At 34.8% G+C, this 13,877-nt stretch overlaps 1 protein-coding gene across 2 annotated transcripts in view; it reads right to left on the bottom strand.

Annotated features, from left to right (window-relative positions):
- The window catches only part of PARPBP (PARP1 binding protein), a 46,440-nt gene that overhangs the window by 23,810 nt on the left and 8,753 nt on the right, over positions 1–13,877 (bottom strand). For both annotated transcript variants that reach the window (XM_070407952.1, XM_070407953.1), the window contains exons 4-7: positions 12,228–12,461; positions 9,152–9,259; positions 3,712–3,882; positions 2,510–2,664 (exon numbers count right to left, since the gene is read on the bottom strand). In XM_070407952.1, the coding sequence (XP_070264053.1) occupies positions 2,510–2,664; positions 3,712–3,882; positions 9,152–9,259; positions 12,228–12,461 (668 nt within the window). The remainder of the gene's footprint in view (positions 1–2,509; positions 2,665–3,711; positions 3,883–9,151; positions 9,260–12,227; positions 12,462–13,877) is intronic.

The raw sequence follows: 13,877 nt of genomic DNA, 5'->3' as shown, positions 1-13,877 counted from the left end.
CAAAGGGCAGAAATGCAGCCAAACTATAGCCAAGATAGCCAAATGAAAATCTGGCAGTGGGGAGATAAGTGTGAGAATGGATTCTTGGATTTCTTCCCTGTCAGCCTATTTATTCCCCATCTTGCTTTGGACTCAAAGATTATTGTGATTCCCTATCACCATCACCCTATTATAAGACAAGTAGTACAAATTTATCCTCAGTTACAAGAATTCAATACATTTTTATCTCTAAGTTTTAACATTGAGACACAGAGTGATATGCAGGCAGGAGTTAAAGTGCATAGAATTCATATACCATACTGAGGTTTCTGGAGTTTATCCTCATTTGGAATCTTTAAAGGGTTTTAATCATGGAAGTAGCATTTGCTGTTTCAGAAAGATCACTGGTAGCAGTGAGGACACCAGGATAGGGCAACTCAAGATTGGAGGTAGAATGAACAAGTCAGAAATAAGGGAAAAAATCCAGGCAAGAAAGAATGAAAATCTGAAAACGGGCAGTATAAACAATGTAATTAAGGTAGTAGCTACAGAAAGAACATTAAAAAAAAATGTTAATTAAGAAGCATTGATGGATCTTGGTGACTGAAGAGATAGAGAAAGGAGAAAAAGGAGTTTAAGACAAGTTTCAGGTTTCTGCTTGGGTGACGGGAGGGAGAGAGGCTTCATCAAGTCAGGAGGAGAAGCAGGTGTTCAAGGAAAGATGAAGATTTAATCTGGAACATGTTAAATTTGACTTGCCTTTGAGGTAACAAACCCATAGATAAATAAAGATATATTTTTGAATTTCAGGAAAGAGGTTTGAATTTCACTGAAATATAGATTTAGAATGGGGAAAAGAGAGAAAATGATCCAATTTGAGGACTAAAAAGAACAAAGATTACGATAACTTGAAGGATGAAGGAAGAGAAGTGTGTGTGTGTGTGTGTGTGAGTGTCTGTGTGTGTGTCTGGTGGGAAGGAGTGCTGGGAAGTTGGTGAGTGGGTTGCAAATTCTTATCTTCCAGGATAGGAAGTTAATACATAACATCTAAACTGAAAAATCAAAAATAGCTGCATTAAAATATCATTTAAATTAGTAAATATAAAACAGACACACACACACAAAAATTGGAAGTTTACAAGTCTGTATTATCTGACTTTACCATAATATACATATATTGCTTTGCTTAAAATAAAATATTTTTTTAAATTATCTGCTAACTCAGAAGAAATGATCAGCCACACATTATCTGGGAGTTCAGATGATGTCACTGATATTGACTGCAAGTCATATCAAAAGCCTCTTCCAAATTTACCTCCTTGTAATGGATAGCCATATAAAAAGAGAAAAGGATGCAATTCAGAATAAAATCATAAAAAAAAAAAATTCTTCCCAGAATCTTGAATTGGAAAGAAGTTTTCTGGAATAAGATACAGTGTTAAGGGAATGGTTCCAGAGTCAGACCTGGCTAAGTTCAGATCCCAGTTCGGCTAATTGATAACCATGTAATTAGGGTAAATTACTTAATCCCAGTGTTTCAGTTTTTTCCTCTCTAAATTGGGTACCTATATGGTATCTACCATGGAAAGTTGTTGTAGTAATCAAATGATAATCCCCATAAAGAGCTCAGTACAATGTCTAACACATAATCAATATTCAATAAATACCAGCTATTTTTATTAGTACTATGCAATGGCATAACAACTAAATTGACAGTGAAGTACCACAATTGCTAGCATAAACAATTCACCTCTGCCTCACCCAAATAATCTAAAAATTACACACCATCCAAACATCTATAAATGAATCTTAAAGATTATAAACATAATCTCTCATTTCCAATATCACAAAAACAGAAATTTCAGATGAATCAAAAACTTATGCAAAAAAAACCTAACAGAAAATAGAATAGATAATTCATATCTCTTCATGAATTTTCTTATTCATTCTTGATATGGGATTTCTTTATTGCTAAATTAAAAGTTGAGCCTGGCTGGCGTGGGTCAGTTGTTGAGCATCGATCTATGAACATGGTTGGATTCCAAGTCAGGGCACATGCCCAGGTTGTGAGCTCAATCCTCAGTGGGGGGCGTGCAGGAGGCAGCCAATCAATGATTCTCTCTCATCATTGATGTTTCTATCCCTCTCCCTCTCCCTTCCTTCTCTGAAATCAATAAAAAAATTTTTTTTAAAAAGAAATTTTGAAAAGAATTATCTATTAGGTTTTTTCCCAGGCCTCAAAAATCTGTTTCTTTCAGATAAAGACAAATGGTAAACACTCTTCTCTAAACAAATTTAATTTAAACATGTCTTTTGACTTTGGCAAGAATTTTGTAATCATAGAGAAGCAAATTTTAGCGAGAAAGGTCACATGATTATATTTTATTCATCTAGATATTTATTCTTCTCTCTACTGTTTGGTCTGATGATTGACCATTTCAATAGCTCTTATATTTCTACCTCTGATTCTATGAAGTTTTAAAGATAGAGTAATAACACACATTAGTAATTTATAAAAAAAAATCATTACCTTGGATTTGCTATTTCTCCAAGAATCTCATCTAATTTGTCAATGAAATTAATAAAACTAGACAATCCTTTCACATGTGTCCTTAAAGGATCAGAAGGTGATGGTGCATATCCTTTCCCTCCAAGCTCCATTGTTCTAATAAATGATGTGGCCACCTATGAATTAAAACAAGTGATTGTTATGTTTAATGATTAATAAGTTAAAACAGCAATTTACTTTATGAAGCTGGGTATATTTACATGATTCTGGTTATACAAGTGAAGCGCTTTTGTGACTCATACCACACAGTGATTCAGAAGCAAGTAATCAAAGAACAGGTGCCATGCAAGAATTCATGCCAGCAAAGGTTAGGGGACAAATTAAGTATGTTCATAAGACTATATCATTGATTATAAATAATTGGTTTATGAATATGTTGTTATACAGGCTGACTACTGCTTCTGGAATTGTTGCACAGGACAAAGGGGTTTTCAGTGTCCACTATGTTGATTGGGCAATTAATTCAACTCTTCCAAGCTATAACTTCTGGATATGCAAAATAAAGATTTAGACTAGATAATCACTAAGTCCCATCTAGTTTCATATCCTAGGATTATTTGATCATGCGTAGTTCAAAAGGCCTTACCTTTACAATGATAAATATACACATATGATGACTAAACATTAAAGCACCCCTGCCAAAACAATATTCTAAAGCAGTATTTTCCAGAGTGTTCCCTTAGAAAGACAAATTCTATGAAATTTCAATAATCTGAGTAAAAGTCCCACAGTAAAATAACTTAGAAAACAACAGATTAAATAACAAGGTTAGCTGAAAATTTCTTTATGGCAGGACTTCCCAAAGGTTTTTAAATACAAACATGAATTTATGTATATCCAATAAAGACATACTATTTCCAAACGGTTTGCTCTTGGAAACGTTAATTCAAAAAGCATGTAACAGGGGCATTCTGCCTTTGGCTAGTACTCTAAAGAATACATGGAGGAAAACACCGTCTAGAGAAAATCTCCTTGCCAAATTGGAAAGATATGACAAAAACATAAAAACACTATGGATTTTCAAAAACACCTCAAGGTAGGACATAATGTAACAATTTAACAGTTATTTTATCACAGTTACAAGAATTCTACATCAAGGTACACGGATCCACTGTTCAAAGAGTCTTTATTTTAAAAATCCTGAAAATGGAACATATCCATACCAAAAAGATAGACATCTGTTTCTCTCGAGCAGCATGTTTCAAATCAGTGAAGGCTTCTCTTCCAAGTCCTCTATCAGGAATATTGAGAATATGAGCCAGAGCCAGGTCATTCTTTGAATTCACTAGCAGATTCAAATATGAGTAGATAATTTTCTTTGCCAGTAACTTCGCCTACACAATAAAATAGTATTTTCTTTATTAAAGTTGTTCTAAATCCATAAATTTTTTATATGGAGTAAAAATACTTACGATCATTCAATGACAATATCTCACTCAGATCTTTGGGAAAAAGAATTGCCAAATAAACCGAAAGTTTGGGTTGGACAATTAATATATCTTTGCTCATAAAAACAACTTGCTGCAATGAAAAGCTGTGAGTAAATACCAACTATCATAATTATTGGAAAATGGGTTTTAGAAAATGGTATATAAGATACAGCCCCAAAATCTACATTTCTGATGAGACCTGATCTCATTGCCCCACATATATTTGCCACTATACGATAGCCAATAAATGAAGCCTCCTGTAGCCTAGGCCATGGTCGGCAAACTGCAGCTTGCGAGCCACATGCGGCTCTTTGGCCCCTTGAGTGTGGCTCTTCCTAAGCCTTAGGAGTACCCTAATTAAGTTAATAACAATGTACCTACTGATATAGTTTAAGTTTAAAAAATTTGGTTCTCAAAAGAAATTTCAATCGTTGTACCGTTGATATGTGGCTCTGTTGACTAATGAGTTTGCCGACCACTGGTAGGGCATGGATCAACTGGCACTATTTGGTTCTATGTCCTTTTCAGGGCTAGATATAAGGGCTAAAATTATATGGTTAAACTTTTGGAGAATTATTAAGATACTGATTTGGACAAAACCAAATAAGTATTAAAATGAAAAGATTCAACCAAATGCTAAGGAAATAATAACAAATAGTTGATGTCGATGTAAACTGGCCAAAACAAAGCTATAGAGTCTAGTACATTCAAGCACAAGATGCATAATATTTGAGAGCACTTGATATGGGCATCATTTCTTTCATATTTCTTCACAGTCAAATGATAAAACAAGGCATAAAGAGAGTTAAAGAGGTAGCAATAAAAAATTACAAATTGTTAGGAAGTCTCTTAGATAATTATTACGGATGTCTCAAGTTCATATGCATCTTAAAAGTACTTTTAAAAATAGCACCCTTTTGAATTATTTAAATTTCATGAGAAAAACAATTCTTGAAACATGGGAGGCAGTCAGAGTCAATTTTTTAAAAACCTCATCAGACAGGATAAGATTACTTTAAATATGGACTTAAAATATAATTTCAGCAAAACTGATTTTTAAAAAATAAGGCTATTAACTCTATAAAACTTTTTTCTTAAATATTAAAGATACAGCACATTTATTACCTTTGAAGAGACACTCCCTAATTTCCCAAGATAAAGTAACCAGCCATTCACATATTCCCTTACCACCCTGTTATAATTCTGCATATTAGTCAATTATATAATTCTCTGCAAGATCTTAATACTTTCTGACACTTTATTTTCTTAATATTTCTACTACTTTATGAGGTCCATGAGAGCAAATGATGTATCCTTAAGGTACAAAAGAATGATTGGCATTGTATTAGGAAATCAATGCATTTTTCTTAATAGGTTGTTAGTAAGTTTTTGTTCAATGATGAAAGAAAAATTATTACATGTATTTGGCCCTTTTAGATAATTCAAAATTGAAACTATGGATAAAAACTTCTGTGGAATCAAATAAGTGTTCATATGTTTTTATTGCATTGCCTTAAAAAGAAAAGTTCTTTGTAAGTACAATTAAATTAAGATCATCTTTAAGATCTGTCATAAAGTTTTATAAACTAAGGCATAACAGTTTTCTGCTTATATTCCAAAGGGCCTTTTATCTTTACTTTCATAGAAAATCACAATACTTCATGTGAATCTATAATACAGAAAGTTCTATTTTAACTTCACAGTGCAACAGTGTGTCTAAAATATATATCTTCTTTATCCCTTTGACATTGGAAAGAGGAACACAATTTGGCAAAAATCAAGGCAGAGAAAACAGTGATATTCACATTGTAGTCAGAAACTTTTTTACTTTCCCCACATTTAATTTTGTAAAGCTACAATTTAGTTTCACTGTGTTTCTACTGTGCCAAAATAATGAGGATTTACCAGTACGTATATATCTAGTCCTCACTAGATACAAATCCAGGTCTTAAATTGGCACATCTACAGCTTGTTCTTTAAGTCTAGCAAATTTTGTCCTTCTGATGCTAGGCAAACATCAGGAGGAAACATCTTGGCATCCTCACAGCTAGAGTGTTTCTTTTAACTCACAGATGTAATTAGAAATCTGTCCCTACCATTATGGTCAGATAACATGGCAGTTATGGTTTCCCTACTCTTGTATTTGCAAGTGGGTTTTAAAGAGGCTCTCTGGAAAAGCACTCCACATAAATACAGTTATGATGTCCAGGAGCAAGGGCCTAAATTGAAAAAATCCACAAGATTGAAGCTTTTACCAAGACACTGAAAATAAAGATAAACTGATTCTATCCATACCACAAAGTATTTTTGCAATGTTTGTTTAGAAGTTGAACAATTTTAAGCTTTCTGAAAATTGCAAGTTCCTTTTCCCATCCCTTAATTATTACTGAAGTGCAGATATTCAATCTCAATTTGAAGTCAGTTTTTCTAAATTAAGAAGATTAACATTTATACAGATATTTTTTACTTTCTTCGCCAACATATCAATCACATTTAATGACACACAAAAAATGTGGACTTAAGCTAATACACTGGTAAAAATGTTTAATTGATTACTTTTTGGGGGGCCTTTATTGTATTTTTCCCTCATTGCTTCATAATTTCTAAAGCAATAGTTTAGTACCTTAAGGAAAATAAAATGAAGTAAAATAAAAGAATGAAACAAAAACATTGTTTCTCAAATTCATTCCATTCATCTATTCGAGGACTCTTGTGTGGTATTAGTAAGCATATTTGGTGATAAAAATAAATCTTTGCAAGACTGCAGCCCAAAAAGTTACTTTGGAATTTTAAAAGAAATATGTTGCCTTCCAAAAATACTTTGTAAAAAGAAAAATTAGAAGTCTGCAAGGAACAGAAAAATGGCTTAGAGGATGGCTGCTACTTTAATAGTCTTCATAAAATCTAATCCGTCAGCTAACTAGTAGATAAAATTCTCCTGGAAAATACAAGCCAAGGAGACAAAAAATATAAAGTAGGGGATTAATACAGGGTAACTATCATTGCTTTTTAAATGAGGAAACTATATGCTTATAACAAAGATCCATTGGTTTCTATAAACTAAGAGCCTTTTTCATGGGTATACCTTTAAGATAATGTTTTATATCTGTAAACCAAAACTCCTAGCTTAGGTCATTTTACATGTACAAATTAGTTCATTCCTTTTAATTAAAAGGCACAATAACAATTATTGTTTCCGCCCTGTAGAACTTGTAAGATAGATCAAAAAGAACACGTCTGTAACGATTTACCCTCTTGATGTATGAATGTACTCTGTAAGTACCACTGAGGAAAAAAAACAGGTAATTTAGTAAGTGTTTTGTCACGATTTAGGGCAGGAGAAAAAAACAAGCAGGATGTAAGTGAAACATTAATGTCAAGCAAGAGAAAATAGTTACAAATCACTAAAAGGAATCACAACTCTTAGCAGAAAACATTCAAAGGTGGACTTGGGATATTTTCTTGTACCAAAAAGGGTAAGTGCTCAAGAGTTTAAAAGAGCATGTAAAAAAATACAAAAGGCAGCTTGAAGGGGATCTCTCTACTTTTGCATCAAAGATTAATGACTCCAATTAATTTTAACTCCAAATAAATAAAATCCCACGAGTCCTTAGAATATATACACAAATAAAAAAGGAGGAAGATACATAGAAAAAATATCTAATTTGCCTCCTATACTACCTGTAACTATTACACCAACTCTTAAACTGGTAATTAAAGAGAAAGAATTAAGTAGTGACCCTGCCATTTTTAGGGAACTGAACTTCAACCCAGTTGATAAGAAAGTTCTTTATTGAGAAATGGCAGCTAATTAATGTAAAGACATGCTAGCGTAAGAAACTCACCATTCTATAAATTCTAAAGAAATAATTGACTTAGACAAGACTGGACAATTCAAGACAACTGGAGTTTGTGTCTCCAATATGATACAAAATGAAATATTCAGCATCAGTTATAAAGTATTTGTTAAGAAATGTTAAACCTCAATCTAAGAAAGCTTTTAGGTGTAACTTCCAGTTTATTGGAAATAGAGAAACAAGTAAAATAATACCAGTAGGAGTTAATCAGATAAATAAGAAGTAAAAAAAAAAGACTGGGGGAATTCTTCTAGGTTAAGAGTATAAAGAAACATAAAACCCACTTAGGGGACAAATAGAAAAATGAGAATAGAGAAGATAGCATATTATATCAGGGAATACTTAAGTTTTCTTACATATGATAATAATATTGTGGTTATCCCCTTATTTTCAGGAAATAATATGCTGAAAACATTTAGGTACTAAGTATGAGGATATCAGCAACTTACCTTTCATACAGTTAAGTTGGGCCAAGGTAACAGGTTTAATTATATTAAACCAAACCTGCATTACTTTCCTGTGATGTGTTTGCATAACAAACCCTGCTATCAGAACTCATGATGCATCAGTCATTCTACTGCAAAGGGTGCAGAACAGATTTTCCCAAGAAGCAACAATACTGTTTCCGAACAAAACAGTAATGTGAAGTTTACCAAATACAGTCAGCTCTCAGTGGCCACAGGTTCCACATCTGTGGATTCAACCAACCACAGATGGAAAATAGTTGAAATTTTTAAAAGGTTATATTGTTGCTGACATGTACTATGAGGCCTATGATGACTGTATCTGCACTGAATGTATATGGATTTTTTTCTTGTCTTTCTTCCCTAAACAACACAGTATAACAACTATTTACATAGCATTTACATTGTATTGGGGATTAACAGTAATCTGGAGATGACTTAAAGTATATAGGAGGATGTGTGTGGGTTATTTGCAAATACTACATATATTATTTTATATAAGAGACTTAAGCATCTGTGGATTTTGGTGTCCAAGGGGAGTTCTGGAACCAATCCCCCACAGTGACCAAGAGACACCATATAATGATTCAAAGAAATCTGGCAATCTGGATCTTCAACCACTTTTCTGATACTTAGAGTGATACCTATTTTTGTACAGTGCCTGTTACGTTGGCCCAAAACCATGAAATAACTGATTGTTATGCTCTCACCAGTCTTCAATGTATTACTCTTTGCAAACAGTATTATGTAAACAAAATAAAACTTTAAAAAAAATAGTAACTGTATGTATAAATTCATAGTGATTTGAAGGGGATCATATCCTGCTTTAATTTACTCACAATTTATCAGTACCTTTTCATTATCCTGGTTGTGTTTACTCATTGGTGATGTCGGTACAGAAAGACCAGTTTCATCCTCTACTGTGGACTGTCTGCCACACAGAAAATCCCGTAGTTGACTCTGTAGCAAATACAGGACATTATTAATAAAATGATATGCCAACTATAAAAAAAATTTCACACCTAGGACTACCCAGTGTCACTGATGTTCTAGTATACAGCATTTTACCTAACCTTTGTTGGCAGTCAACAATATGTAGACATGGAATTACCCTTCCAAACAAAATGCTTCCAGTACCTTCCAGTTTAGAGTTAAAAGATGACCTTGGGGAAACCAAGATGGCGGCATAGGTAAACACCGGAAATTGCTGCCTCGCACAACTACTTCAAAAATACAACTAAAAGACAAAACGGACATCATCCAGAACCACAGGAAGGCTGGCTGAGCGGAAATTCTACAACTAGAAGGAAAGAGAAAAGCACACTGAGACTCAGAGGAGGTGCGGAAGTAAAGTGCAGAGGTACGCACGTGGAAAGGGCTGGCAACTGAGTCCTCGGTTGTCTTTTTGAATTGGGAGGGAGTCTCAAGCTCCTAACTGCTCTGAACTCCAGTTCCGGGAGAGTCTCTGGGGACCCAGACTCATATGGGGAGAAAATGGACTGTCTGGCATCGGTCGGAACTTGAGGGCGGCTTTCTCTCAGAGGTGCTTGCAGCGATTACCAGGACACTGAGACACGGGACCTTTTAGGGTAGGACTGAGGAGCAGCCATAGCTGTTTGCTCCGCCCTGTTGATTCCCTGAGACCCCGCCACACCCAAGCTGTGCGCAGAGGCTTTTGCATATGAAAGGCCTGGCCCTTTGCAATCTGAAAATTACCTAACAAACTGCAGCTGAATCAGAGAGACACAGAATTTCCAAAAGAAGGCCCAAGGCCCCACAGCAGCTTGCATTGCTTCACAGCTGGGCCTCATCTGGGCACCTCCAAACCCCAAACAAAGAAGAGGTATCTGCAGATCTCTCCATAGCTCCTGCTGGGTAGCCTCACGCAGAGGCCAAATTAGCACCTCCTTAGAGATCCAAGAGCCAGTGTACCCGGTGGTCAGAGTGGGACCATCCAGATTACAACTCATCAGATCCATAAGGGACACACTCAGGGAGAAGACTCACTGAGCACCAAAGCCCCACTAAAGCAAGTCTTGTCCCAGAAGGGTGTCTTCAGCACAGAAGTTCTCCCACTGCAGACACAGCTGATTCTCACAGCCAATGGGCCTGGAGGTCAATTCCTCCCAGTGATACCTACAACAATCAAGGCTTAACTACAACAAGACTGTGCACAAAGCCCACAAAGGGGTCCACCAAGAGTGTCCACCTCAGGTAATTGAAGAGGCTGAGCCACTGGGCCCTATAGGACACCTAGCACAGAAAGCCACTCTAACAACACAGGGAAGCATAAAAAATGCAGAGACAAAGAAACAGGTCACAAATGACAGAAATGGAGGAAAGCAAACTACAGGATATTGTGTTCAAAACCACACTTATAAGGTTTTTCAAGAACTTTCTAAAAAACCACTAATAAACTTAGTGAGAGCCTCAAAAAATCTAGTGAGACCCACGAGTATATGAAAAAGGACCAACTAGAAATTAAGCATACACTGACTGAAATAAAGAATATTATACAGAGTTCCAACAGTAGACTAGAGGATTACAAGAATCAAGTCAAAGATTTGAAATACGAAGAAGCAAAAAACACCCAACCAGAAAAACAAAAAGAAAAAAGAATCCAAAAATATGAAGATAGTGTAAGGAGCCTCTGGGACAACTTCCAGTGTACCAACATCGGAATTATAGGGGTGCCAGAAGAAGAGAGAGAGCAAGATATTGAAAACCTATTTGAAGAAATAATGACAGAAAACTTCCCCTACCTGGTGAAAGAAATAGACCTAAAAGTCCAGGAAGTGCAGAGAACCCCAAACAAAAGCAATCCAAAGAGGACCACACCAAGACACATCATAATTAAAATGCCAAGGGCAAAAGACAAAGAGAGAATCTTAAAAGCAGCAAGAGAAAAACAGTTAGTTACCTACAAGGGAGTACCCATACGACTGTCAGCTGATTTCTCAACAGAAACTTTGCAGGCCAGAAGGTAGTGGCAAGAAATATTCAAAGTGATGAATGCCAAGAACCTACAACCAAGATTACTTTACCCAGCAAAGCTATCATTCAGAATTGAAGGTCAGATAAAGAGCTTCACAGATAAGAAAAAGCTAAAGGAGTTCATCACCACCAAACCAGTATTATATGAAGTGCTGAAAGGTATCCTTTAAGAAGAGGGAGAAGAATAAAAAGGTAAAGATACAAATTATGAACAACAAATACACATTTATCAACAAGTGAGTCTAAAAATCAAGTGAATAAATAATCTGATGAACATAATAAACTGGTGAATATAATAGAATCAGGGGCATAGAAAGGGATTGTACTTACTATTCTGGGGGGGGGCGGGGAGGAATGTGGGGGGTGCAGGAAGAGACTGGTCAGATAACATGAATGAGGACAGTGGGGGGGGGGGGCGGTAAGGGCAGAGGGTGGGGTGGGAACCGGGTGGAGCTATGGGGGTAAAAAAGAGGAACAACTGTAATAATCTGAACAATAAAGATTTAATTTTTTAAAAAAAGATGACCTTGGAAATTTAATCTTAGTCTTTTATTTTTTATGGAAAAAATTAAAAAGAAAGAAAGGTCTTGTTTCTCTCCCTTTCTTTCTCTCTCTCAAGTCAATCAATCAATCAATCAATCAAAAGAAATCATGCATTTGGGACTGATTTCTTCATTAAAATATTTCTTCTGTAATAAGAAGCTATTCTTACATTTAAACTAAATAATAATAATCCAAGTTCAACAAAGTGTACCACCAAAACCTTTCTTCCAAGTAATGACTAGCTAGCTTTCAGGTAGCAAAAGTCTCCATTTTTAACATGATTCAAAAAGCAAAAGCATTATCAAGTTACTATAAATGTTAATACCAGAATTAAAAATAAACCTAGTCAAATTTTAATTTGATTAGTCTAGAATTGCTTAAAAATACTTACGGGAGATATGTTGGCATTATTTTCACCATTAGAAGTCAAAGCACTACATTTTTTATAAACATCGATCAGATCTAACATATTACTATTTTTTAAGAAATTATCGTAAGTCCTCCTAATGTCCTCATAATGGTCAATCACTTCCATATTTTCAACTGGTAAGTTCAATTTCTCCTGTAGTAAGCGTTTCCAGGTCAATAAGACATCGCTGAGAGAAACTGTAAATTCTCCGCTGTGCTGAAAAAGATAATGTCAAAAATAAAAAGATAAAGTCGGTTGAATTTTGTATTAAATTCTTGTGAAATTGAAGAGAACATCCAAGTTGACTTATGAAATCATTTTAAAACCCCATATTAAAAAAAGATTTTTATTTTGATTTTTTTTAAAATATATTTTATTGATTTTTCACAGATAGGAAGGGAGAGAGATAGTTAGAAACATTGATGGGAGAGAAACATCGATCAGCTGCCTCCTGCACATCTCCCACTGGGGATGTGCCCGCAACCCAGGTACATGCCCTTGACCGGAATAGAACCTGGGACCGTTCAGTCCGCAGGCCGACGCTCTATCCACTGAGCCAAACCGGTTTCGGCAGATTTTTATGATTTTATAAAATATGAACAACTATGGGAAGTTATCACATGACAAAACTGGCAAATATAAAGACATTGTCTAGTATCTGAACTTCACTAAATTTGTACTCAAAGTGGGGCAATAGGAGGGCAGTGAACTGTAGCTAAGTACTATTGATTAGGAAAACATTCAATTCTGTTAATATTTGTTCCTATTCATTCTTTTAGCTAATATATTTTTAATCTCTTATTTAAAAACTATCAATGTCATAGTGAATTCCCACATACCACATATACCACACACTATTCCAAGAGTTAATCTTAGAATATGATCAGAAAAATTAAATTCTTAAAAACTGTGTTTCATTTCATTATTCTTGTAGAGAAAACAAAACACCAGTGCTAAAACTTTGGGTCAAAGGAGGATTTTTATTCTTCCCTATTCAGGGACACACTAAACTATAGGCAAATGAGTCAGGTTTCTTTCTCTAAGCTGTCAGATGTTACTTATTAAGCAAAATTGTTCAAAATTGGGCATATTGAAGGGTGGTGTTTTTTTTTCAATTGATTGCATTCTGCTCCCACTTTATACCCCCAGTATTAATAACGGTGTCCTCCACAAAATGCCAACTCCAATTCAGTAAAAAAGTTCTAACTGCTCCTCTTCAATGCTTCATGAATAAAAAATATTTATAAGCATCCCTATGTGGTTTTGTGAAATGTATCAATGTTGCTGTCTTCTACAGTTAAGCTCCATTAATATATTAGTAGTTTCTGCTAACAACTAGATCTTTCCATTAATTGCTTGTTAAGATGAGTGAATATTTAAATAGAACTATAACTTACTGGAACTAAATTATAACATCATATTTAGCCAATGAAGAATAACAGAAAGAAATCAAATAGAATCATATGATGTAGTGCTGTGTCTAAATAGCTGACTCTTTCAAATATCTATCTTTATATGTTTTATAAAGATCAGTCACATTTTCCAATTACTATCCAAATTTAAGAAAAAATGTACAACCTGCCTTAAAATAATTGTCTACTCATCCATATGAAAGCAATTAAGAAAATCATC

This window comes from Myotis yumanensis, unplaced genomic scaffold (assembly GCF_028538775.1).
Source record: "Myotis yumanensis isolate MYYU_CA2020_CCGP unplaced genomic scaffold, mMyoYum1.0.hap1 SCAF_3, whole genome shotgun sequence".
NCBI lineage: Eukaryota > Metazoa > Chordata > Mammalia > Chiroptera > Vespertilionidae > Myotis > Myotis yumanensis.
The sequence above is the reverse complement of the archived record's forward strand: the minus strand, read 5'-3'. Positions and strand labels throughout refer to the sequence as shown.